Genomic DNA, 26,966 nt, shown 5'->3' with positions numbered 1-26,966 from the left:
TGTAACACTTTATACCTCACCACACAATAATGCAAAATGGTATGCTTTGTGTAACACTTTATACCTCACCACACAATAATGCAAAATGGTATGCTTTGTGTAACACTTTATACCTCACCACACAATAATGCAAAATGGTATGCTTTATGTAACACTTTATACCTCACCACACAATAATGCAAAATGGTATGCTTTGTGTAACACTTTATACCTCACCACACAATAATGCAAAATGGTATGCTTTGTGTAACACTTTATACCTCACCACACAATAATGCAAAATGGTATGCTTTGTGTAACACTTTATACCTCACCACACAATAATGCAAAATGGTATGCTTTGTGTAACACTTTATACCTCACCACACAATAATGCAAAATGGTATGCTTTGTGTAACACTTTATACCTCACCACACAATAATGCAAAATGGTATGCTTCGTGTAACACTTTATACCTCACCACACAATAATGCAAAATGGTATGCTTCGTGTAACACTTTATACCTCACCACACAATAATGCAAAATGGTATGCTTTGTGTAACACTTTATACCTCACCACACAATAATGCAAAATGGTATGCTTTGTGTAACACTTTATACCTCACCACACAATAATGCAAAATGGTATGCTTTATGTAACACTTTATACCTCACCACACAATAATGCAAAATGGTATGCTTTGTGTAACACTTTATACCTCACCACACAATAATGCAAAATGGTATGCTTTGTGTAACACTTTATACCTCACCACACAATAATGCAAAATGGTATGCTTTGTGTAACACTTTATACCTCACCACACAATAATGCAAAATGGTATGCTTTGTGTAACACTTCATACCTCACCACACAATAATGCAAAATGGTATGCTTTGTGTAACACTTTATACCTCACCACACAATAATGCAAAATGGTATGCTTTGTGTAACACTTTATACCTCACCACACAATAATGCAAAATGGTATGCTTTGTGTAACACTTTATACCTCACCACACAATAATGCAAAATGGTATGCTTTGTGTAACACTTTATACCTCACCACACAATAATGCAAAATGGTATGCTTTGTGTAACACTTTATACCTCACCACACAATAATGCAAAATGGTATGCTTTGTGTAACACTTTATACCTCACCACACAATAATGCAAAATGGTATGCTTTGTGTAACACTTCATACCTCACCACACAATAATGCAAAATGGTATGCTTTGTGTAACACTTTATACCTCACCACACAATAATGCAAAATGGTATGCTTTGTGTAACACTTTATACCTCACCACACAATAATGCAAAATGGTATGCTTTGTGTAACACTTTATACCTCACCACACAATAATGCAAAATGGTATGCTTTGTGTAACACTTTATACCTCACCACACAATAATGCAAAATGGTATGCTTTGTGTAACACTTTATACCTCACCACACAATAATGCAAAATGGTATGCTTTGTGTAACACTTTATACCTCACCACACAATAATGCAAAATGGTATGCTTTGTGTAACACTTTATACCTCACCACACAATAATGCAAAATGGTATGCTTTGTGTAACACTTTATACCTCACCACACAATAATGCAAAATGGTATGCTTCGTGTAACACTTTATACCTCACCACACAATAATGCAAAATGGTATGCTTTGTGTAACACTTTATACCTCACCACACAATAATGCAAAATGGTATGCTTTGTGTAACACTTTATACCTCACCACACAATAATGCAAAATGGTATGCTTTGTGTAACACTTTATACCTCACCACACAATAATGCAAAATGGTATGCTTTGTGTAACACTTTATACCTCACCACACAATAATGCAAAATGGTATGCTTCGTGTAACACTTTATACCTCACCACACAATAATGCAAAATGGTATGCTTTGTGTAACACTTTATACCTCACCACACAATAATGCAAAATGGTATGCTTTGTGTAACACTTTATACCTCACCACGCAATAATGCAAAATGGTATGCTTTATGTAACACTTTATACCTCACCACACAATAATGCAAAATGGTATGCTTTGTGTAACACTTTATACCTCACCACACAATAATGCAAAATGGTATGCTTTGTGTAACACTTTATACCTCACCACACAATAATGCAAAATGGTATGCTTTGTGTAACACTTTATACCTCACCACACAATAATGCAAAATGGTATGCTTTGTGTAACACTTTATACCTCACCACACAATAATGCAAAATGGTATGCTTTGTGTAACACTTTATACCTCACCACACAATAATGCAAAATGGTATGCTTTGTGTAACACTTTATACCTCACCACACAATAATGCAAAATGGTATGCTTTGTGTAACACTTTATACCTCACCACACAATAATGCAAAATGGTATGCTTCGTGTAACACTTTATACCTCACCACACAATAATGCAAAATGGTATGCTTTGTGTAACACTTTATACCTCACCACACAATAATGCAAAATGGTATGCTTTGTGTAACACTTTATACCTCACCACACAATAATGCAAAATGGTATGCTTTGTGTAACACTTTATACCTCACCACACAATAATGCAAAATGGTATGCTTTGTGTAACACTTTATACCTCACCACACAATAATGCAAAATGGTATGCTTTGTGTAACACTTTATACCTCACCACACAATAATGCAAAATGGTATGCTTTGTGTAACACTTTATACCTCACCACACAATAATGCAAAATGGTATGCTTTGTGTAACACTTTATACCTCACCACACAATAATGCAAAATGGTATGCTTTGTGTAACACTTTATACCTCACCACACAATAATGCAAAATGGTATGCTTTGTGTAACACTTTATACCTCACCACACAATAATGCAAAATGGTATGCTTTGTGTAACACTTTATACCTCACCACACAATAATGCAAAATGGTATGCTTTGTGTAACACTTTATACCTCACCACACAATAATGCAAAATGGTATGCTTTGTGTAACACTTTATACCTCACCACACAATAATGCAAAATGGTATGCTTTGTGTAACACTTTATACCTCACCACACAATAATGCAAAATGGTATGCTTTGTGTAACACTTTATACCTCACCACACAATAATGCAAAATGGTATGCTTTGTGTAACACTTTATACCTCACCACACAATAATGCAAAATGGTATGCTTTGTGTAACACTTTATACCTCACCACACAATAATGCAAAATGGTATGCTTTGTGTAACACTTTATACCTCACCACACAATAATGCAAAATGGTATGCTTTGTGTAACACTTTATACCTCACCACACAATAATGCAAAATGGTATGGTTTGTGTAACACTTTATACCTCACCACACAATAATGCAAAATGGTATGCTTTGTGTAACACTTTATACCTCACCACACAATAATGCAAAATGGTATGCTTTGTGTAACACTTTATACCTCACCACACAATAATGCAAAATGGTATGCTTTGTGTAACACTTTATACCTCACCACACAATAATGCAAAATAGTATGCTTTGTGTAACACTTTATACCTCACCACACAATAATGCAAAATGGTATGCTTTATGTAACACTTTATACCTCACCACACAATAATGCAAAATGGTATGCTTTGTGTAACACTTTATACCTCACCACACAATAATGCAAAATGGTATGCTTTGTGTAACACTTTATACCTCACCACACAATAATGCAAAATGGTATGCTTTGTGTAACACTTTATACCTCACCACACAATAATGCAAAATGGTATGCTTTGTGTAACACTTTATACCTCACCACACAATAATGCAAAATGGTATGCTTTGTGTAACACTTTATGCCTCACCACACAATAATGCAAAATGGTATGCTTTGTGTAACACTTTATACCTCACCACACAATAATGCAAAATGGTATGCTTTGTGTAACACTTTATACCTCACCACACAATAATGCAAAATGGTATGCTTTGTGTAACACTTTATGCCTCACCACACAATAATGCAAAATGGTATGCTTTGTGTAACACTTTATACCTCACCACACAATAATGCAAAATGGTATGCTTTGTGTAACACTTTATACCTCACCACACAATAATGCAAAATGGTATGCTTTGTGTAACACTTTATACCTCACCACACAATAATGCAAAATGGTATGCTTTGTGTAACACTTTATACCTCACCACACAATAATGCAAAATGGTATGCTTTGTGTAACACTTTATACCTCACCACACAATAATGCAAAATGGTATGCTTTGTGTAACACTTTATACCTCACCACACAATAATGCAAAATGGTATGCTTTATGTAACACTTTATACCTCACCACACAATAATGCAAAATGGTATGCTTTGTGTAACACTTTATACCTCACCACACAATAATGCAAAATGGTATGCTTTATGTAACACTTTATACCTCACCACACAATAATGCAAAATGGTATGCTTTGTGTAACACTTTATACCTCACCACACAATAATGCAAAATGGTATGCTTTGTGTAACACTTTATACCTCACCACACAATAATGCAAAATGGTATGCTTTGTGTAACACTTTATACCTCACCACACAATAATGCAAAATGGTATGCTTTGTGTAACACTTTATACCTCACCACACAATAATGCAAAATGGTATGCTTTGTGTAACACTTTATGCCTCACCACACAATAATGCAAAATGGTATGCTTTGTGTAACACTTTATACCTCACCACACAATAATGCAAAATGGTATGCTTTGTGTAACACTTTATGCCTCACCACACAATAATGGTACTTTGTAGTCAGACCATAAATGACGCACAGGAACTCAGAAGACATTTTTAGGAAGTAATTAGTCCATCATAAAGCTGGACATTTGATAGAACACCATCAATGAGATATATATTTAAACACCAAAGACATGAGGTACACTTCCACCATTATTGTCAGCCATTAGCGAGGCTTGAATGCTGATCTTCCTACTCTGTGACAGGTGGTGAAATTTACGAAGACCTTTGAACTTCCGTCTCCGATGTGCAGTGGTGTCCCGGAAGGCAGGTGATGCTTCTCACCCTCACCACCAATGGCTTATACTAATGCTCTAGATGTAAAGGGTCATGTGTAGTAAGACGCGTGTTAAGAGTACGGCCTCAGAATATGCACAGTGCTGTTCTTCGTCATGTAAATAAGTTTGGTGTATACTCAATGGTGTTTCAAACAAAGCAGAAATCATCATATCATCTATTACACACCTGACATCTTGGAGGCCAGAGTTTGTCCTTTTACGCTTCATAAATATTTAAAAAAAACATAGAAAAAACATTAAAACACATTAAAACATAGAAAGCATCTTGTTACTCCATGTCTCTACTACTACATATTTAGCCTCCCCAATTATTTCCACCTTGTGGAAAGTTTTTTGGGCCCAAGTCTTTTATGAAACGGTTGGCCAGATTTAATGTGCAAATCTGCAAACGCCTGCAGAGCACATATCCACATATCCACATATCCACATATCCACATAACCACATAACCACATATCCACATATCCACATATCCACATATCCACATATCCACATATCCACATATCCACATATCCACATATCCACAAATCCACATATCCACAAATCCACATATCCACATATCCACAAATCCACATATCCACATATCCACATATCCACATATCCACATAACCACATATCCACATATCCACATATCCACATATCCACATATCCACATATCCACATATCCACATATCCACATATCCACATATCCACATAAGCACATATCCACATATCCACATATCCACATATCCACATATCCACATATCCACATAACCACATAGCCACATATCCACATATCCACATATCCACATATCCACATATCCACATATCCACATAACCACATATCCACATATCCACATATCCACATATCCACATAACCACATATCCACATATCCACATATCCACATATCCACATAACCACATATCCACATAACCACATATCCACATATCCACATATCCACATATCCACATATCCACATATCCACATATCCACATAACCACATAACCACATATCCACATATCCACATAGCCACATATCCACATATCCACATATCCACATAACCACATATCCACATATCCACATATCCACATATCCACATAACCACATATCCACATATCCACATATCCACATATCCACATATCCACATATCCACATATCCACATAACCACATATCCACATATCCACATAACCACATATCCACATAACCACATAACCACATATCCACATATCCACATATCCACATATCCACATATCCACATATCCACATAACCACATATCCACATATCCACATAACCACATATCCACATATCCACATATCCACATATCCACATATCCACATATCCACATATCCACATATCCACATAACCACATATCCACATATCCACATATCCACATATCCACATATCCACATATCCAACAATTTGTTGTCGCTCTGGTGGAGAATCAAACACAGGTTACACAACCTAAAGGTAAATGCATTGCCTATGTACCATCTCATTGTACCTGTTACTCATTTTCTCTGTTTTGGAAATAATAAACATTAAAACAACTAGGGCATGCCCGTACGTGGGTGCCCGTTCCTTGCCAAAAAAAAAAAAAAACGCTACCCGTACGCTCTACCCCGCCCGTACGCCCGTAAACAAAAAAAACAACGCTCTTCGCTTCCGCCCTTCGCTCTGACTGAATTGGGAGAAATAATGCGCATAAGAAATCGAGAAATTATTATTTTCTCCGGAAGAAATCGAATTACGAACCGTAATGGCGCACGCGCTGGGCTCGGCTCGCTCTCACATCGGCCACGCCTACGCAATAACGCGTTCTGTGATTGGCTGCCGGAAGTGCAGTCTTCACTGTCCGGAAGGTCGCAAATCGCAGTTACGATGAATCGCAAATTAGTTTTAATTAGTTTTAAAACATAGTTTAACGGCAACATAGTTTTCCAACGGGAAATAAATGAATACGCTCTCAAATGTGCCGTCCGAGGCAGAGTGTGTTCGCCACGTTCGGCACACGCGATAGCTCGCTGCTCTCTGATTGGTTGAATCGTTTTTTGGACATAGCTCGGTAAGTAATTGTCCGATTAATATGAAACCTTGAAAAGGCACATCCTCGGGTCCCCAGCAATATACCTGGCAAGTTTAAAGTATATCGGACCCGTGGTTGTCGAGAAACAGCGGTCACAGACAAACAAACAAACAAACAAACACACATACAGAGATTACTGGAATTATAGATAGATGAAGAAAACATGTTCAGCGAACGAGAGACCAAAAGATCACCTTGAAAGGCTCAAAAGTTTTTTTGTGACGTCATTTTAGCTGAACTTTCTTTTTTCATAATTTTAATGTTGTAGAATGTAGTGGTTTATTGTACAACCTATCAGAATTGAGTAATAAGGTTTTGTACCTCTGTCACAGAAGGTGGACGGAGATTATGTTTTTACCCGTCTGCCTTTATCTGTCTGTCTGTGAATATAATATCTCCAATTTTACCCCTGTCTGACTTTATCTGTCTGTCTGTGAACAGGATATCTCCAATTTTACCCCTGTCTGCCTTTATCTGTCTGTCTGTGAACAGGATATCTCCAATTTTACCCCTGTCTGCCTTTATCTGTCTGTCTGTGAACAGGATATCTCCAATTTTACCCCTGTCTGACTTTAGCTGTCTGTCTGTGAAAAGGATATCTCCAATTTTACCCCTGTCTGAATTTAGCTGTCTGTCTGTGAACAGGATATCTCCAATTTTACCCCTGTCTGCCTTTATCTGTCTGTCTGTGAACAGGATATCTCCAATTTTACCCCTGTCTGCCTTTATCTGTCTGTCTGTGAACAGGATATCTCCAATTTTACCCCTGTCTGCCTTTATCTGTCTGTCTGTGAAAAGGATATCTCCAATTTTACCCCTGTCTGCCTTTATCTGTCTGTCTGTGAACAGGATATCTCCAATTTTACCCCTGTCTGCCTTTATCTGTCTGTCTGTGAACAGGATATCTCCAATTTTACCCCTGTCTGACTTTATCTGTCTGTCTGTGAACAGGATATCTCCAATTTTACCCCTGTCTGCCTTTATCTGTCTGTCTGTGAACAGGATATCTCCAATTTTACCACTGTCTGCCTTTATCTGTCTGTCTGTGAGCAGGATATCTCCAATTTTACCCCTGTCTGACTTTAGTTGTCTGTCTGTGAACAGGATATCTCCAATTTTACCCCTGTCTGCCTTTATCTGTCTGTCTGTAAACAGGATATCTCCAATTTTACCCCTGTCTGACTTTATCTGTCTGTCTGTGAACAGGATATCTCCAATTTTACCCCTGTCTGACTTTAGCTGTCTGTCTGTGAAAAGGATATCTCCAATTTTACCCCTGTCTGCCTTTATCTGTCTGTCTGTGAACAGGATATCTCCAATTTTACCCCTGTCTGCCTTTATCTGTCTGTCTGTGAACAGGATATCTCCAATTTTACCCCTGTCTGCCTTTATCTGTCTGTCTGTGAACAGGATATCTCCAATTTTACCCCTGTCTGCCTTTATCTGTCTGTCTGTGAACAGGATATCTCCAATTTTACCCCTGTCTGCCTTTATCTGTCTGTCTGTGAACAGGATATCTCCAATTTTACCCCTGTCTGCCTTTATCTGTCTGTCTGTGAACAGGATATCTCCAATTTTACCCCTGTTTCACTTTATCTGTCTATTTGTGAACAGGATATCTCCAATTTTACCCCTGTTTCACTTTATCTGTCTGTCTGTGAACAGGATATCTCCAATTTTACCCCTGTTTCACTTTATCTGTCTGTCTGTGAACAGGATATCTCCAATTTTACCACTGTCTGCCTTTATCTGTCTGTCTGTGAGCAGGATATCTCCAATTTTACCCCTGTCTGACTTTAGCTGTCTGTCTGTGAACAGGATATCTCCAATTTTACCCCTGTCTGCCTTTATCTGTCTGTCTGTAAACAGGATATCTCCAATTTTACCCCTGTCTGACTTTATCTGTCTGTCTGTGAACAGGATATCTCCAATTTTACCCCTGTCTGACTTTAGCTGTCTGTCTGTGAAAAGGATATCTCCAATTTTACCCCTGTCTGCCTTTATCTGTCTGTCTGTGAACAGGATATCTCCAATTTTACCCCTGTCTGCCTTTATCTGTCTGTCTGTGAACAGGATATCTCCAATTTTACCCCTGTTTCACTTTATCTGTCTATTTGTGAACAGGATATCTCCAATTTTACCCCTGTCTGCCTTTATCTGTCTGTCTGTAAACAGGATATCTCCAATTTTACCCCTGTCTGCCTTTATCTGTCTGTCTGTGAACAGGATATCTCCAATTTTACCCCTGTTTCACTTTATCTGTCTATTTGTGAACAGGATATCTCCAATTTTACCCCTGTCTGCCTTTATCTGTCTGTCTGTAAACAGGATATCTCCAATTTTACCCCTGTCTGACTTTATCTGTCTGTCTGTGAACAGGATATCTCCAATTTTACCCCTGTCTGACTTTAGCTGTCTGTCTGTGAAAAGGATATCTCCAATTTTACCCCTGTCTGCCTTTATCTGTCTGTCTGTGAACAGGATATCTCCAATTTTACCCCTGTCTGCCTTTATCTGTCTGTCTGTGAACAGGATATCTCCAATTTTACCCCTGTCTGCCTTTATCTGTCTGTCTGTGAACAGGATATCTCCAATTTTACCCCTGTTTCACTTTATCTGTCTATTTGTGAACAGGATATCTCCAATTTTACCCCTGTTTCACTTTATCTGTTTGTCTGTGAACAGGATATCTCCAATTTTACCCCTGTTTCACTTTATCTGTCTGTCTGTGAACAGGATATCTCCAATTTTACCCCTGTTTCACTTTATCTGTCTATTTGTGAACAGGATATCTCCAAAAGTTATGCATGGATTCGGACGAAATTTTGTGGACAAGTTGGGCGTGTGACAAGGAAGAATTGGTTAGATTTTGCTGAAGATCCAGATACGAGAATTGTTTTATTACCCTGCGCTCGCGAAGCGACAAGCGGGGTTAAGCATTCAGTTGCGTACGTGTGCCTTGTGCCGTGTGCCATACGTGTCAGTATTTTAAAAATCCATTTTCTCGGCAACCGTTGGTCCGATTGACATGACATTTTCACCATAGGAGGGCCTCCTCCTGTAGAATATTTGAATGATTATTATGACATCATAGGTCACGTGGTACAGGCGCCATCTTGGAAAAACTTCGCACCTCTATATCTCTGAAACCACTCCATGGAAAAATTGAGACTTGGCTCATTGTCACCGACTCCCCATGGGGAATAACATATGTTAATTATGATGTCATCGGTTCCTTCGCTATGACATCATTATTCGACAAATACAACATCCGATCATTATTAATTTTTTTCAGCAACTATTGGTCTGATGGACACTAAATTTTCAACATATTATTTTTTAAAGCCTCCTCCTTTAGAATATTTTAATGATAATCATGACGACATATGTCATGTGGTACAGGCGCCATCTTGGAAAAACCAAAAAATGTTGCACCTCCATATCTCCAAAACCGCGGCATGGAAAAAATTGAAACGTGGCTCATTGTAAAGAACTCAATATGGAGAATAGGTGTTGATAACGATGACGTCATTTGTGCCATAATTATGACGTCATAATTCAACAGGGGCAACGCTTAGTCTGATCAGTTTGAAATGTGTTGAGCGTGATCTATGCAACAATTATATTAGAGAATATAATTTTATGATGTCATCGCTCACGTGGTCTGTCAGACATATTGGATCAAATAAAAAAAAAAGTTCAAAAACAGAAGAGTTTGCTCGCAACAAGTTGACTGCGCAGGGTAAGTATTCTATGAATACCATCTAGTTTTTTATAAGTGATTCTTCACCATTTAAAGGCAGGGCTAAAAACAATATATTGCACAATATCTCAAAAAGTTGTGGACAGGTTCTTACAAAACTTGGTGGATGACTTTGGTAGTTGACAAGAACAAGCCGATTATATTTGGTTCAGGTCCGAATCCAGATCTGGCCAATGAGTGAGATACAAAACGTAAACTGTTCAGCCTGGCAGAGGTATGCGCTCTACCGAGTTCTGTTTTGTTTTTTAAATATTTTCTTATATATATTAAATGCAGTGTCTAAAAATATTGTTTCTTGTAAAAATCTTGAAAAACAAATAAATAAATAAATAAATAAGGACATAGGAAAGTGTACAGTCCGAACAACTCATGAGTTCTGCGAGTACTCTTCGCATGTTTTGCATCTATCTATAATTCCAGTAATCTCTGTCTGTCTGTCTGTACGTTTGTTTGTTTGTCTGTGACCGCTGTTTCTCGACAACTACCAGTCCGATATACTTTTAACTTGCCAGGTATATTGCTGGGGACCCGAGGATGTGCCTTTTCAAGGTTTCATATTAATCGGACAATTACTTACCGAGCTATGTCCAAAAAACGATTCAACCAATCAGAGAGCAGCGAACGATCGCGTGTGCCGAACGTGGCGGGCACACTCTGCCTCGGATGGCACATTTGAGAGCGTATTCATTTATTTCACGTTTGCAAACTATGTTGGCGTTAAACTATGTTTTACAACTAATAAAAACGAATTTGCGATTCATTCGCTTTCCTGCGCGTTTGTGTACGCGATGGCGATTTCTTTACCAAACTCCGGAAGCCGTTCGCTTTGGACCAAACCATTGCATGTAAATAGAGGGGGGGGGTTCTGTGGTCGTTGCGAATGGACCAAACCATTCATGTAAATAGAGGGGGGGGATTGTCACTGTACTCGCAAGCCGTTCGCCGTTCGCTTTGGCGTTGCGAATGGACCAAACCATTTCATGTAAATAGAGGGGGGGGATATAATTTTAGATATAGATATAGTACGGGCATGCCCTAGTATAGACAATTTCATACTTTGCCATTTGAAGCTTCCAATGTACTATTACACATTCGCTTGATTTAAAATATAAACAAGCCAAATTGCCATAACTATCAAGTTGCCCATGCTCGCACAAAGTTCTGTACAGGGTAGGGATGAAGGCGGCAAAAATGCGAATGGCGTCTTCTGTCATCGAGGCGGCAAGCTGGAAGCAACAATTCACATTTATTGCCACATCTGATGCAATTTAAACGATGCAATGGCGACTAGGTGCTCTACTTGAAACTGTTTGTTCGTGCCAAGGGTCAAAGCTTTTTTGGTTCGTGCAAGCTTTGTGATGCCAAGGGTCAAAAACTATGCAAGGGTCAAAGGCCAATATTCACAAAAGGTCAACAATTTTGTATCGTGTCAAAGCAAGTGACCAATTGCAAATTAATTGTAGGATTATTTTGTAATACCAAATTTTTATTATTTATGTATGTAATACCTGAATGGAAATTCCAGGTACTTGAGAAGCATTTTCACCTGTCTCACCCAAATAAACGACTCGAGCAACATTAAAAAGTGTGCTGTTTTTTTCTAAGGTAGCCCGGAGAAATCTCCTTGCTCCGACTGGATCATCAACAATAGCATTGCTGAAGTGGTTGCTTCAACGGGGCTTTCGGTGAATATCAATGATGCTCTCCAAGACCCACGCTTTGATTCCGAGGTAAGAATGTTTCTTTGGATCGGTATTGTGTGCGCACATTGAATGATCTGATTTTTATCGATTAAGATGTTTTTTATCGATCATGCAGTAATGCTGACTACTTTATGACTCCACAGTGTTTCTGTAAAAAAAATTGTTTGGAGATTTTTTTTTTGGAACCTCAATAAACAACTCTGTCTGAATATAATCTTGTGGAATTCTTGCTGGTCTCTCATGTTGTGAAAAACCCCAGAAATACCAATTCCATCAACATTGATTGTTAGAGAGGTATATGTTCTTGGATAAACATTACTTCAGTCAAGGGCTCGACATTGCGTCACTCATTTTTGGCCAAATTCAACGTTTTGATTGATTTATTCGACAGGAAAACTCTGAGACTGTTTTGAAGGAGCTGGAACAACAAAGAGTTGGTTTCACACGCATTCTTCATCAAATTTCATACGAAGTACACCTTTTGAATTTTGAATGTATTGCTGCGAAAATATGTTCTGGAGAAATGCTGCTGTGAATTTCCATACATTGTAAATTGGAATGTAAAAGGGGGAATGAGGAGTGATTATTAAATATGAATGACTCATTTTATGTTCTGAGTCATGCAAAATCGGTATCATTTCAATCACTCGCCAAAATAGCAAGTGCAGTATTTGAATAAATAAACCTTGTACTATAGGCGGCCAGACGTAATGTCATTTGTGCGTCCAAACTTTTATAACTTCAGCGAACTAACCTTAACCTGCCAGATTCTCAGAAGCTTCTTGTGCAAGTATCTTTTAAAGACGTAAAAGCACGAGGAGTAGATTTGCTTTCCTCTATATTCAGTTTTATCTCCCTTAACCCCCAATGACGTCATCACCATGATTATCCCTGGTGTTGGGCGAGCGGTTAGGGTGCCAGCTTAGGATAACCTAGGATCCTGGGTTCGTAATCCCGGTCGATCGCTGAATTAACGCCAGGGGGGTTGACTCAGCCTGTCGTTCCTTCCGAGGTCGGCTAATTGAGTACCAGTTCACTGGTAATTCCCTGTGTGTCGTAAAAGGCGACAAACAGGGTTGGCGACAGGAAGGGCATCCGGCTGTAAAACATTGCTTCAAAAAGGGGACCAAAAAAACAACAACAACCACGGTCCCCGAAAAGGCCAACCCCGCTTTGCGGGGAATAAATGGCCTCTAAAGGTGTTTTTTATTTATTTTTATAGGCGGCTAGATGTAATGTCATTTGTGCGTCCAAACTTAACCTGCCAGATTCTCAGAAGCTTCTTGTGCAAGTATCTTTTAAAGACGTAAAAGCACGAGGAGTAGATTTGCTTTCCTCTATATTCAGTTTTATCTCCCTCCCCCCCCCCCCCCCCCCCAATGACGTCATCACCATGAAACAATGGTTTCTTGTTAACACACACACTGTTTCTTATTAACTTGGTTGAGATTTACACCTGATGACTTCAAACTTTTCTTATTCACAAATACTCTCAAATTGTCTACTTTTTTACCCAAACAATATCTATATCAAGTAATTTTATGTGACGTGCATTTAAAAGTATATATCTATACACTGTATAGTGTATATATTTAAGAAACAGGAAGTAAATTCCTGCGTGGGGCTAGTGTGAAAAAAATTCTGACTCAACCCGGGACTCGAACCCAGGAACTCATCACTTATGCTGTGACAGCCCACTGAGCTATTGAGTCTCTGGGATATCCTCAGAAATTTCTCACACTAACACTGCAAGCTTTATAATGGCCGATGTCTTACGTGCCTGCTAGGCAGACCCCGGATGTGAGTGTATGTATGTATATGTAAGTGTGAAAGTGCATTGAAGATGAACTCATATCTATACAATATACATGTATATATATACACATCACCGACAGATCATAATTCTAAACCGATCGTCATGAAACTTTACCTAGTTGAAGAGGTAGTCACAACTGAGAAGCCTATTAATTTTGAGGTCAAAGGTCATCTTGCAGTTAAGTTTCTAAAATCGTCATTTTTCATCTGATTGACTTGAAAGCTGAACAGGATTTGCATATCGAGTCACTGAATTGGGAAAGCAACTATTTTTGTGGTCAATAGTTTGAAGATCAACTCAAGGTCAAACTAATAAAATAATCAGTTGTCATCTGAAAGATGTCAATTTTCATTTGATTAAGCTGAAAAGGAAAGAGCAGTTGCATAGCGCGTCACTGAATTGGGAAACCAACTATTTATGAGGTCAAACGGTCAAAGGTCAACTCAAGGTCGAACTTTTAAAATAATCAATTTTCATCTGAAGGATTGTCAATTTTCATTCGATTAAGCTGAAAATGAAAGAGCAATTGCATAGCGCATCACTGAATTGGGAAACCAACTATTTATGAGGTCAAAAGGTCAAAGGTCAAATCAAGGTCGAACTTCTAAAATAATCAATTTTCATCTGAAGGATTGTCAATTTTAATTTGATTAAGCTGAAAATGAAAGAGCAGTTGCATAGCACATCACTGAATTGGGAAACCAACTATTTATGAGGTCAAAAGGTCAACTCAAGGTCGAACTTTTAAAATAATCCATTTTCATCTGAAGGATTGTCAATTTTAATTTGATTAAGCTGAAAATGAAAGAGCAATTGCATAGCGCGTCACCGAATTGGGAAACCAACTATTTTGAGGTCAAAATGTCAAAGGTCAACTCAAGGTCGAACTTCTAAAATCATCAATTTTCATCTGAAAGATTGTCAATTTTCATCTGAAAGATTGTCAATTTTCATTCGATTAAGCTGAAAATGAAAGAGCAATTGCCTAGCGCATCACTAAATTGGGAAACCAACTATTTGAGGTCAAAAGGTCAAAGGTCAACTCAAGGTCGAACTTCTAAAATAATCAATTTTCATTTAAAGGATTGTCAATTTTCATTTGATTAAGCTGAAAATGAAAGAGCAATTGCATAGCGCGTCACTGAATTGGGAAACCAACTATTTATGAGGTCAAAAGGTCAAAGGTGAATTCAAGGTCGAACTTTTAAAATGATCAATTTTCATCTGAAGGATTGTCAATTTTCATTCGATTTAGCTGAAAATGAAAGAGCAATTGCATAGCGCATCAATGAATTGGGAAACCAACTATTTATGAGGTGAAAGGTCAAAGGTCAAATCAAGGTCGAACTTCTAAAATAATCAATTTTCATCTGAAGGATTGTCAATTTTCATTCGATTAAGCTGAAAAAGAAGGAGCAATTGTATAGCGCATCACTGAATTGGAAACCAACTATTTATGAGGTCCAAAGGTCAAAGGTCAAATCAAGGTCGAACTTCTAAAATAATCAATTTTCATCCAATTGACTTGATCTTTAATTAAGATCGTCAATTTAATCTTAATGAAATGTACAATTTGATGTATCCATGGAAACTTTCTGGGGGTGGGGAGGGGGTTCTCAGAATGAAGGGGTTAAAAATAACCATCTCCTCCACCACATCCTGGCGGAAGCCTTCTGGAAGGAAACTTGGACTCAAGATTGTTTTCGTAAGTGTTATAACTAAATTAACTTTATTATTCTGTTACTGTCTTTTGCATCCGGCTGTAAAACATTGCTTCAAAAAGGGGACCGAAAAACAACAACAACCACGGTCCCCGAAAAAGGCCAACCCCCGCTTGCGGGGAAAAAATGGCCTCTAAAGGTGGTTTTTATTCTGTTACTGTCTTTATGAATCGGTAAATAATAATATTACAACGTCACTTGCAACTAAAACCATCGTTACACCAAGAATATACGGATTTGCTTTTAGAAACGGTTAGGAAACGAGGTATCATTTTCCCATTAGAAATAATGGTAAACGACCTCCCGCATAATGAAGGTTTGCATAACGAAGGGTTGTAAAGGTAGGTAATCCCTTCATTAAGCTGGGGGATACCTGTATCATGCATGACGTCTTCCTTGTTTGTCTGTCTGTTTGTTTGTGTTTGTGAACATGATATCTCAAAAAGTTGTGGACGGATTCAGACGAAATTTGGTGGAGAGGTTGGGTGGGCAACAAGGACAAAATGATTAAATGTTGGTGAAGATCCGAACACTAGAATTATATTTAAGTGATTCTTCACCATTGAGAGGTAGGGACAAAAACGATATATAGCATGATATTTCAAAAATTTGTGGATGACTTGTGACAAAACTAGGTGGATACGTTGGTTAGGTGACGAGAACAGGCCGATTCGATTTTGGTTCAGGTCCGAATCCAGATCCGGCCTATCAGTGGGATAGAAAATGTAAACTGTTCAGCCTGGAGGAGGTTTGTGCCTTTGAGTGAATGATGACGTTCAGGTTAAATTATGGTTCTGTAATATTTTTGTAATGAGCAATTGAATTATCGTCCTTAGGCTTGACTCGGAAAACCTTTTTGACTGCAGCTAATCTTCTTAATTACCTGATGAAGCTGAAACCTTAATGTCATTTTGACCAATAATGAGGTCATATTGGTTGAGTAACTGCAGAGGAATTGCTCTGCAGTTCAACTAAATCATGCAGTTTTACAGATGGATGTCAGCAAATGCCACTTTGCTTGAGAAGCTTCAAGGTGAGGGTTATTTTTAGTTGTCTAGAATTTATTGACTGGACTCAAAAATGTATTTCCCTCCTGGACATAAAGTATAAAAGTTTAATTTACTCATGTTTGGTATTTACTCCCTGGATAGAACATTCAACTGTTAAAGTTGGCTTGTAACTCAAACTTATTTCTCTGGTCCCAGATTCCTGCAGCCTCATTTCCCATCTATATAATAATACCGTAAGGACTCGACTTTGTTATCCCTTTTACGCCGCACCCAGTGACCCGATGCCCACGGCATTAATGGATTTACGATCTACGAACCGCACTCTTTGTTTATCATGTACAGCCATACTCGAAAAATCTGAATTAGCCGACGTTGGGGCCCAAAAGCATCCGATTAACTGCCGATACGACGCCATCTTACGACGCCATCGTATTGGCGTCTGTTGGGCGAAGGCGAAGCGAGCCGTCCACTGATTGGACAGGCGAAGGCGAAAGCAAGCCGTCCACTGAGTGGACAATCCAGAGCATGCATTTGTGCCGGTGTCAGCGATCGTTGTTCATATACGCACTCTTCATTCTCATCTTTCTTCCTAACTCTTACTCGGACAAGCAAATCCCCTATGCCATCCATAATGGTACACTCTATCCATACACCACATCCTCCCTTCTGTGGATGTTCCACGGATTTCCGCTAGTTAACAAGAATGCTATACTGTCCAACTTGGACTTCCTTGTTTGCCCTGATGACACCACACACCACAGATCTCCCGATGTCTCTGTTCTCTGCTGTTGTTGTGCTTCCCTCTCTCTCCCCATCTTGTCTCCCGCTCCCTTTATTATATATTCTGTGTGTTAGCTCTTACACAAGGCCCGACTGAGTATACAAAAACAACCCTTCCAGCAAAGATAATTAATGAATGATTAGTTTGCGTGATCTTGTCCTCCAAGACTTATTAGTCAAGGGGAGTGGGGGAGTGTTTGAACAGTTGTATAATTTGTCCAAGTCATGAACCACATTAAGGAGGGAATTAGTGGAGAGGATTCTGTGTGGATGGAGTTTAGATGTTGTAAGAATAGTGTGAGGGAAGAGCAGGAAAGATAGATTTGTTAATAATTCAGAAAGGCAAGTGATAAGGAAAGAGTTTTGGATTTGGGGGATTTCATCTTGTCTTGGATATATTGTGTCCAGGAACAGGAGAAAGACAGAGCCGATGACGATTTTCTATATCTTATCCAAGATTTCCTTTTAACCAAGTTTGTAGAGACGCCCACATGGGGAGTGCTGTGTTCGACATCTCTTTCAGTAATCCCAATGTGGAGGTGGAGGTGGGAGAGCATCTGGGGTCTCATGACCACAACGTACCAAGCGCTACTCTATTGTTGAGATGTGAGGTTCTGGATTGTAGTGCAAGTAAGGCTGTTGGATTTTAGGAGGGCAAACTTTGAGGGTATAAGTGATTTGGGAGTTTTATATTGCTAAAGTTAATGAGTGGGCGGTCTGGGTCTGCATTGGAGAAATGGGCAACCTTCAAGGAGCAAATGTTTAGTGTGTAGAGTCGGAATATTCGTAAAGTACATAAAGGGTAAGGAAAGAGTAAACAAGAGGTCATGGGCCCATTGAGGAATAGCACAGGAGAATTTGGTGATTATGAAGGTGAGATGGCAGACTTACTCATTATTATTTTTGCTTCTATTTTACACAGGAACAGTCAGGGGAACATCCATTAATTGGGAGTATATACATTGCATATGGAAAGTCTACACCCCCTTTCAAAAGCTTTCACCTTTTGTTGCCTTATAACCTGGAATTAAATTGCATAAAACCAGACTTTTTCCATCGCTGTTTATACATTGTAACCCACAACTTCCAAGGGAAAAACAACTTCTACAAATTACAGTAAATTAATTTAAAATACAAAACTAGAATATCTTGGTTGGATAAGTGTCCACCTCCCTTATAATAGCAATTGTAAACTAGAACTGTGAGCAGTGATGATAGGCCTCCATGCAAAATGGCCACCATGCCACGTGACTGATGACACCATCATTTTCAATACATTTTCATCATGGATATTCAATCATATCTGTAAATTTTGGTTTGGATCGGTTAAGTGGTTCTGGAGATAGAGATTTTCTATTTTTTTCCTTAAATCCAAGATGGCCACCATACCATGTGACTGATGATGTTATAGTTTGCAAAAAAATCCTCATGTGTATTCAATGATACCTATGAAGTTTCGGATTGATCCGTTAAGTGGTTCTGGAGATATAGATTTTCAAATATTTTTTCCTTAAATCCAAGATGGCCACCATACCATGTGACTGATGATGTCATACTTCAGAATCCTTTTTCCCCATTGGTAGTTGATCACACATATGAAGTATCAGATAGATCTGTTGAGCGGTTCTGGAGTTAATATTTATTTATTTTTGCTTAAATTCAAGATGGCTGCCAAACCACATGACTGATGACGTCATAGTTTGCAAATCATTTCCTCCCATTCATATGTAAACATATATTTCAAGTTTAGTATCGCTTGGAGAAGCAGTTTCGTAGAGGTGGATTTTTAAAGTTTTATTTTAAAACCCAATATGGCTGGAGAAAAGGAGATAAAGGGGGCGGGGCACACGGCGAGACAAGGGGAGGGGCACAAGGCGAGACGAGGGGGTGAGAGAACAAGCACGTGTCCGCAAGGAGAGAAGGAAATAAGAAAGTTTTTTTTTTTGTTTTTTTTGTATTTAAAAGGTTTGACAAAGGGTAAAATGTTCGTGGGAGGGAGGGGGAGAAAAGAAAATCAAAGAAACGAGCAAATATAACGAAGGAACGAACTTATATTCACAATATACCGACGAGGGGGGGGGGGGGGGGGTGGGAGGGGAAGGGAGCCTAGAGGGACCAGGCCGTGCACGAGGTGCGAACAAAAAACGACCTCATTACACACAAGTTTGCAATAATTACAAAACCAAAACTAACTAGAAACACACAATAACACATACGCAACTAGAATCCGGGCACTCGGTAGAGCGCATACCTTCGCCGCAGCTACTGTTCTGTACTTGGCATGGGAGTGTATGCGATGTGAAACTTTATGTGAAATGCGATCGATTTTTAAAAATCAGAATTTGAGCAAATCTGTTTCATTCGTCTGTTAATATGCCTCCCCGATTGACAAATCTGCAATTTGAATTTCATTTGAGGTTGAAATGATTGCGGGAGATCGCGTTATAGTGATGACGTCTTGGATGGACATCCTCTTCTTCAGTCGCGCATAACTTTGAGTGAAATACGATCGAGTTAAAAATAGTCAGAATTTGAGCAAATCTGTTTCATTCGTTTGTTAATATGCCTCATCTCTTGACAAATCTGCAATTATAATTTTTTTTGAGGTTGAAATGATCGCGGGAGATCGCGTTATAGTGATGACGTCCTGGATGGACATCTTCTTCTTCAGTCGCTCATAACTTTGAGTGAAATACGATCGAGTTAAAAATAGTCAGAATTTGAGCAAATCTGTTTCCCAAAATCTAATCAAATGTGTCCCGTATAATAACCAATCATCCCACCAAATTTCATGCAATTCGGTTGAATACTTTTTGAGTTATGCGATTAACATACACACACACAGACATACAAATAAATACACAGCGATCAAAACATAACCTTCCGCTTTTGCGAAGGTAATAAAATAACCAGTGGAAATTTGACAAAGACACGAATGGGAAAATACTCAAACTTCGATGCCGTGGAGAGATTGAAGCAAGCCTCCTCGCTCGAGGGACCGGAAGAGGAAGTTTAAATGGCCACCAAATCCAGTAATCCAAGTTTTTCTCAAAAATGTATCCCCATGGCTAGGAGATCATATTTGTAAAATTTCATGTTGATCCGTTCAGCGGTTCTGGAGAAGGTGTTTAAAGTTTATGATGTCATAGGCAATGGCAGCCAATGTAAGTCAAAATTGCAAAAACAAAATTAATGTTGCACTAAGTTATATTGGTATCTATAATGAGTTAAAGTTTCGTAGAGCTAGCTATAACGGTTTTCTTGGAATCTTCTCCACAAAATGTGTGAGAATAATAATCCTTATAAGAACAATAGGCTTCCAGTGGGAACCTCACTGGAAGCCTAATTAACTCCAAACAATACTTCGAAAACTTTGTATGTGATAAATGATATATGTGGACTAACTATGGAATACATTATTTATTAATAGCGTTTGGTTTTAAGCAATTTTGTAATTTGTAAAGCGAAATGTATTCGATGCTTTCAAGTTTAAAAATGAACAACGGAAGTAAGTCAGTCAAGGCAGGTTCTCCCCCCTCCCCCCTCTCGAGTCAAGGTAAAAGTGTCACTCTCCCCCCTCCCTCCTCTCGAGTCAAGGTAAAAGTGTCACTCTCCCCCCTCCCCCCTCTCGAGTCAAGGTAAAAGTGTCACTCTCCCCCCTCCCCCCTCTCGAGTCAAGGTAAAAGTGTTACTCTCCCCGTTCTCCCCTCTCGAGTCAAGGTAAAAGTGTCACTCTCCCCCCTCCCCCCTCTCGAGTCAAGGTAAAAGTGTCACTCTCCCCCCTCCCTCCTCTCGAGTCAAGGTAAAAGTGTCACTCTCCCCCCTCCCCCCTCTCGAGTCAAGGTAAAAGTGTCACTCTCCCCCCTCCCCCCTCTCGAGTCAAGGTAAAAGTGTTACTCTCCCCGTTCTCCCCTCTCAAGTCAAGGTAAAAGTGTCACTCTCCCCGTTCTCCCCTCTCGAGTCAAGGTAAAAGTGTCACTCTCCCCGTTCTCCCCTCTCGAGTCAAGGTATAAAAGTGTTACTCTCCCTCCTACCCCTCTCGAGTCAAGGTAAAAGTGTTACTCTCCCCGTTCTCCCCTCTCGAGTTAAGGTAAAAGTGTCACTCTCCCCCTTACCCCCTCTCGAGTCAAGGTATAAAAGTGTCACTCTCCCCGTTCTCCCCTCTCGAGTCAAGGTATAAAAGTGTTACTCTCCCTCCTACCCCTCTCGAGTCAAGGTAAAAGTGTTACTCTCCCCGTTCTCCCCTCTCGAGTCAAGGTAAAAGTGTCACTCTCCCCGTTCTCCCCTCTCGAGTCAAGGTATAAAAGTGTTACTCTCCCTCCTACCCCTCTCGAGTCAAGGTAAAAGTGTTACTCTCCCCGTTCTCCCCTCTCGAGTTAAGGTAAAAGTGTCACTCTCCCCCTTCCCCCCTCCCCCCTCTCGAGTCAAGGTAAAATTGTCACTCTCCCCCCTCTCCCTCCCCTCTCTCTTCCCCCTCCCTCCCCACCCTCCCCCGTCTCCCCATGTGGGTTCCTCTCGCCATCTTTCCTGTACAGTGTGTGTGATGTGGAGGAGGATGGAAAGGGGGGAGGGGTGGTGGTGGAGACGATCTGGGGTTTTGAAATCACATTTTACATGACGTGGAATTACACATTGTGAAGTAAATGTTATGTGAAGTAAATAAGTTGTGTAGATTACATGCGAGTTGCCAGTAACCATTTGGCAAAACGATTAGTGCAGCATCTAACTCAACATGTTCAAATGTCACACACGTCTATTCCCGTGGGTTTCCCACAGATGTCCCACTAGCCTATATAATAATACATTTATTCCTCTGTTCATCCATCCGTGTAACATTCCATTCCACCCATTGGTTGGACAGCTTACCTGACTCCACCCACTATTTCAACCTGCTGAAAAATAACACGGCCACCATTAAGGTGTTATGCAAAGCCAAAGACATCTACAGAGCTGTGATATTCACAATCGCCATGCCCTTCCTATACGTTTTCCCTTCAGTGTAAAATAACCAAAGCGACTGTTAAAAGGATCATCAAATATTGAATGGTTGGAGCCGATAGGCGTCACGGATCTTGTGAATGTCAGAGAGCGTACAGGCCTTAGGTGTGAGGCCAACGTGGTGTCAACCTTTGGGCCAGTGCAACTGGAATCTATCGGAGCTCTATAACCACGATGTCTATAACCATATCAACTTCGGATATTTCCGGCCATGAAAAACTATCCCCGACAGCCGCGAGACTTCTAAAAAATAATTCTTCGTCAATTTTAGAATATTTGATGCCGTTTCCAGCCTCCGAAAACGGAAATAAGTTTTTTATGACGCGGTAATAAGCTTTTTAAAAATATTTTTTCAAATGCTCGAATCTCATTGGTTCCGGTGTTTGGTGACGATTTTCATTGAAGATAACCAGTACAGGGCCCGTGCGGGCCCGGGGAACGAGGTTGGTCTGAAAGTATTTTAATTACAAATTAGAGGTGCATAAGATTGTGAATCAAAAAAAGACGGGTGAAACAAACTCCTATTGAACTTTTTCTCAAATTTTTATGCATACTTCCGTATCCGGAAGATGGCGGCCTCCATGGAGCGATTTGGTTTTTGAAATATTTTTTCAAATGCTCGAATCTCATTGGTTCCGGTGTTTGGTGACGATTTTCGTTGAAGATAACCAGGGCCCATGCGGGCCCGGGGAACGAGGTTGGTCTTAAAGTATTTCAATTACAAATTGGAGGTGCATAAGACGGTGAATCAAAAAAAGACTGGTGAAACAAACTCCTATTGAACTTTTTCGCAATTTTTTATGCATACTTCCACATCCGCAAGATGATGGCCTCCATGGAGCGATTTGGTGCGTCAAAGCTTCGAAATTCTCAAAGGATCCAGCAAAATCTGGCTTTTCAACATAATACGTACACGTTCATTCACAACACCGGCTTCGCCGGCTACTAGTACCCGACTGCAAAGCCGCAATGAGCCGGCGAAGCCAAAGCCTCTTGCCACTATTTTACCCATCACTATGGCATCAGTAGGTTAGGTAGTTGGTAGTAGGTAGGTGTAGTAGGTACCGTACCTGGTAAGACTTGGTAAAAGAGAAGAGCAGACAGTCCTCCCCAATACCTACATACAATAAATGTCACAAGAAGCTTAAGGCAGTAACTATACGATGTGCTAGTTCAGGGCATATTTTAAGAATTTTTAACTGGGCTTAACATACGTTTTCACAGTATGTGTGTAGTCTTCTAACTTCAGTCGCTGTCAGGGCTGGTTCTCTCCGGGCACTGCCGCTTCCTCCACCAGAAGAAGTTAGCTTGCAGTAAGATCAGTGCCGACAGATCAGACGATAACGCCGTTATTTCTAAAAAATAATTCTTCATCAATTTTAGAATATTTGACGCCGTTTTCAGCGTCCGAAACGCGTAATAAGGTTTAAAAAAATATATTTTCAAATGCTCGAATCTCATTGGTTCCGGTGTTTGGTGACGATTTTCGTTGAAGATAACGAGGTTGGTCTTAACGTATTTTAATTACAAATTAGAGGTGCATAAGATTGTGAATCAAAGAAAAACAGGTGAAACAATCTCCTATTGAACTTTTCCGCAATTGTTTTATGCAAACTTCCGCATCCGGTCGATGGCGGCCTCCATTGCGTGATTTGGTTTTAGAAATATTTTTTCAAATGCTCGAATCTCATTGGTTCCGGTGTTTGGTGACGCTTTTCGTTGAAGATAACCATGCCCGTGCGAGCCGAGGTTGGTCTTAAAGTATTTTAATAATAAATTAGAGGTGCATAAGATTGTGAATCAAACAAAGACGGGTGAAAGAAACTCCGATTGAACGTTTTTCAATTTGTTATGCATACTTCCGCATCCGCAAGATGGCGGCCTCCATTGTGCTTCGGAAGTCTCAAGCCAAGGCATAATCTGGTTTTCGACATAATACGTACGCGTTTATTGACAACACCGGCTTCGCCGACTATTATATATGCACGTAGGCAATGAGCATGTTTTTGCTTTTTTTTTTTTTTTCTGGAGCTATTGAGGCAGCGGTCTTTTGCCTATACACTGCCCAAATAACCATGTGGCGTTCTCTCAAGCAAAGGTTTTTACCACAGAGTTTCCGCAGGTCCCTGCTAGTACAATAACAATTATACTTTCAGACTTTATGGGGTATTCGTTTGTTACAAATAACTTATTATTATTTAGCATCAGTTAATTCAAAAAAAAATCATCAAAAGGATAGTTCAACAATTATTTTAATAATCGGAAACCTAGGGTAGATTGACTTTGTGAAATAATCATGTTGCTGTGGTCATATTGGTTTTGTAGGCTCATTTTGTTTCTCTATAATTTCCTTTCCTGCGAATGAAAATGACTGTATGTACTGTGTTAATTTTCGAACCATACAGAAAAACAATCTTGCGTACCATCATGTCTGTCACGGAACAGCTCAGTGGCGGAATGGGCAAAGCCCTGTTGCATTGCTCCTACCGGTGTGGGTTTAATTCCCATCGTTGCTCAATATAAATATCCACAGCCTGCAATGGAATGGCAACCGGCCGAGGATTCATTCTCACCTAGAAACATGTTCCCAATCTCTCATGAGCACTCCATACTGTCGTCAAAAGGCTTATGGGAATGCATCACCAGACCACATGTACATGGGACATACCATGAAGGGCATTTTATTTTGCATGAAACATTTGAATGTTATGAAGGAAAGTTTCACTTATGAATAATAATAGTTGCTAGTGGATATTTCAGTTATATGCTACAATGCCGTGACAGCACAAGTGATGGTTTATGCCTCCATCAACAACATAGTTGTGTTAAAAATGCATCATACTAGTGTGAAAGGAAAATAATATAATGTTTCCTTCTGAAACAAAAGCTTTAACCATAAATAAACAAATTTGACCACAAAATAAGTGTTGAGTACAGACATATGTTTTCTGTAAATAAAATGGTTGTGCGAACAGTATATTGCAGTTGCATGATTTAGTAATCGCACTTTAATTATTTTACTTTCATAATACTTTAATAGTAATTTATACTTTAATACTTTAATTGTTTCAGTTACTAGTTTAATACTTACAAGTATTATACTGACTAGTATAATACTTACTAGTTACCAGTAATACTACCAGTTAATACCAGTTAATAGTTAATTACTACTACCGTGAAATGGGGTGAATAGGGACAGCAAGGTGAACAGGGACACAAACTGAAAAAAAGTTCAAGAAAAAAATAATAATCAAGAAACAATCCTGAGTTTCCAACTTATTGCTAAATTGATAGCTCAGATGGATGCACATAATATGCACCCATAATATAAACCACGGTGCCAATGAAAAAAAATATGGGATAAAAAGTTTCTCCAAACTGTCCCTATTTCTTGATTATTATTATTTTTTGTATCAGTGACTGTCCCTATTAACCCGTAAAACGGGGTGAATAGGGACAGCCATAAAAATCCTATTTATTCCTATTTAACCCATATATGGGGTTAATAGGGACTATAAGTTGCTTTTTTAAAAAACAAGAGAACACTTTCAACCCAAATATCAACAAATCAGTCTGGTTATCAATTTTCAGCGAAAAAAGTTTCCGAACTTTTTTTCAGTTTGTATCCCTATTCACCTTGCTGTTCCTATTCACCCCATTTTACGGTAGTTAATACTAGTTAATACTTACTAGTTACTAGTTTAATAGAATACTTTAATAGTAATTGCATTTATATAACAGTAAGTTTTCCTTTTAGAAATGTTAAATCAACATAAAAGGTAATGTCATTCAGGTGTGCATATGAACGTGCAGAATTAATGCAAATATTATAAAATGAATAATTTTATTTTTATGGGATTTCAATTTGCAGCTGTCACACCTTGACGTTTTAGCCAGCGTATGCCGACGTATGAAAAATTTGGCTACGTTAAGAGCACGCTGAAGCACGCTGGCATACGTCGTAGTACGCCGAACTCGTCGACAAATTTCGTGCATGCACAAAATTTGTCGACGTATGCCAGCGTATGACTC

The 26,966-nt window shown here is 39.2% G+C and overlaps 1 protein-coding gene across 1 annotated transcript in view; it reads left to right on the top strand.

Annotated features, from left to right (window-relative positions):
* Window positions 1–26,966, top strand: part of PDE11A (phosphodiesterase 11A) — a 304,458-nt gene that overhangs the window by 117,548 nt on the left and 159,944 nt on the right. Inside the window, exons 5-6 of the mRNA XM_068126191.2 lie at window positions 4,988–5,052; window positions 12,516–12,636. Coding sequence (XP_067982292.2) covers window positions 4,988–5,052; window positions 12,516–12,636 — 186 coding nt within the window. The remainder of the gene's footprint in view (window positions 1–4,987; window positions 5,053–12,515; window positions 12,637–26,966) is intronic.

This window comes from Myxine glutinosa, chromosome 10 (genome assembly GCF_964187855.1).
Source record: "Myxine glutinosa chromosome 10, kmMyxGlut1.1, whole genome shotgun sequence".
In the NCBI taxonomy this organism is placed as follows: Eukaryota; Metazoa; Chordata; class Myxini; order Myxiniformes; family Myxinidae; genus Myxine; species Myxine glutinosa.
This window is presented reverse-complemented; position numbering and strand designations above follow the sequence as displayed.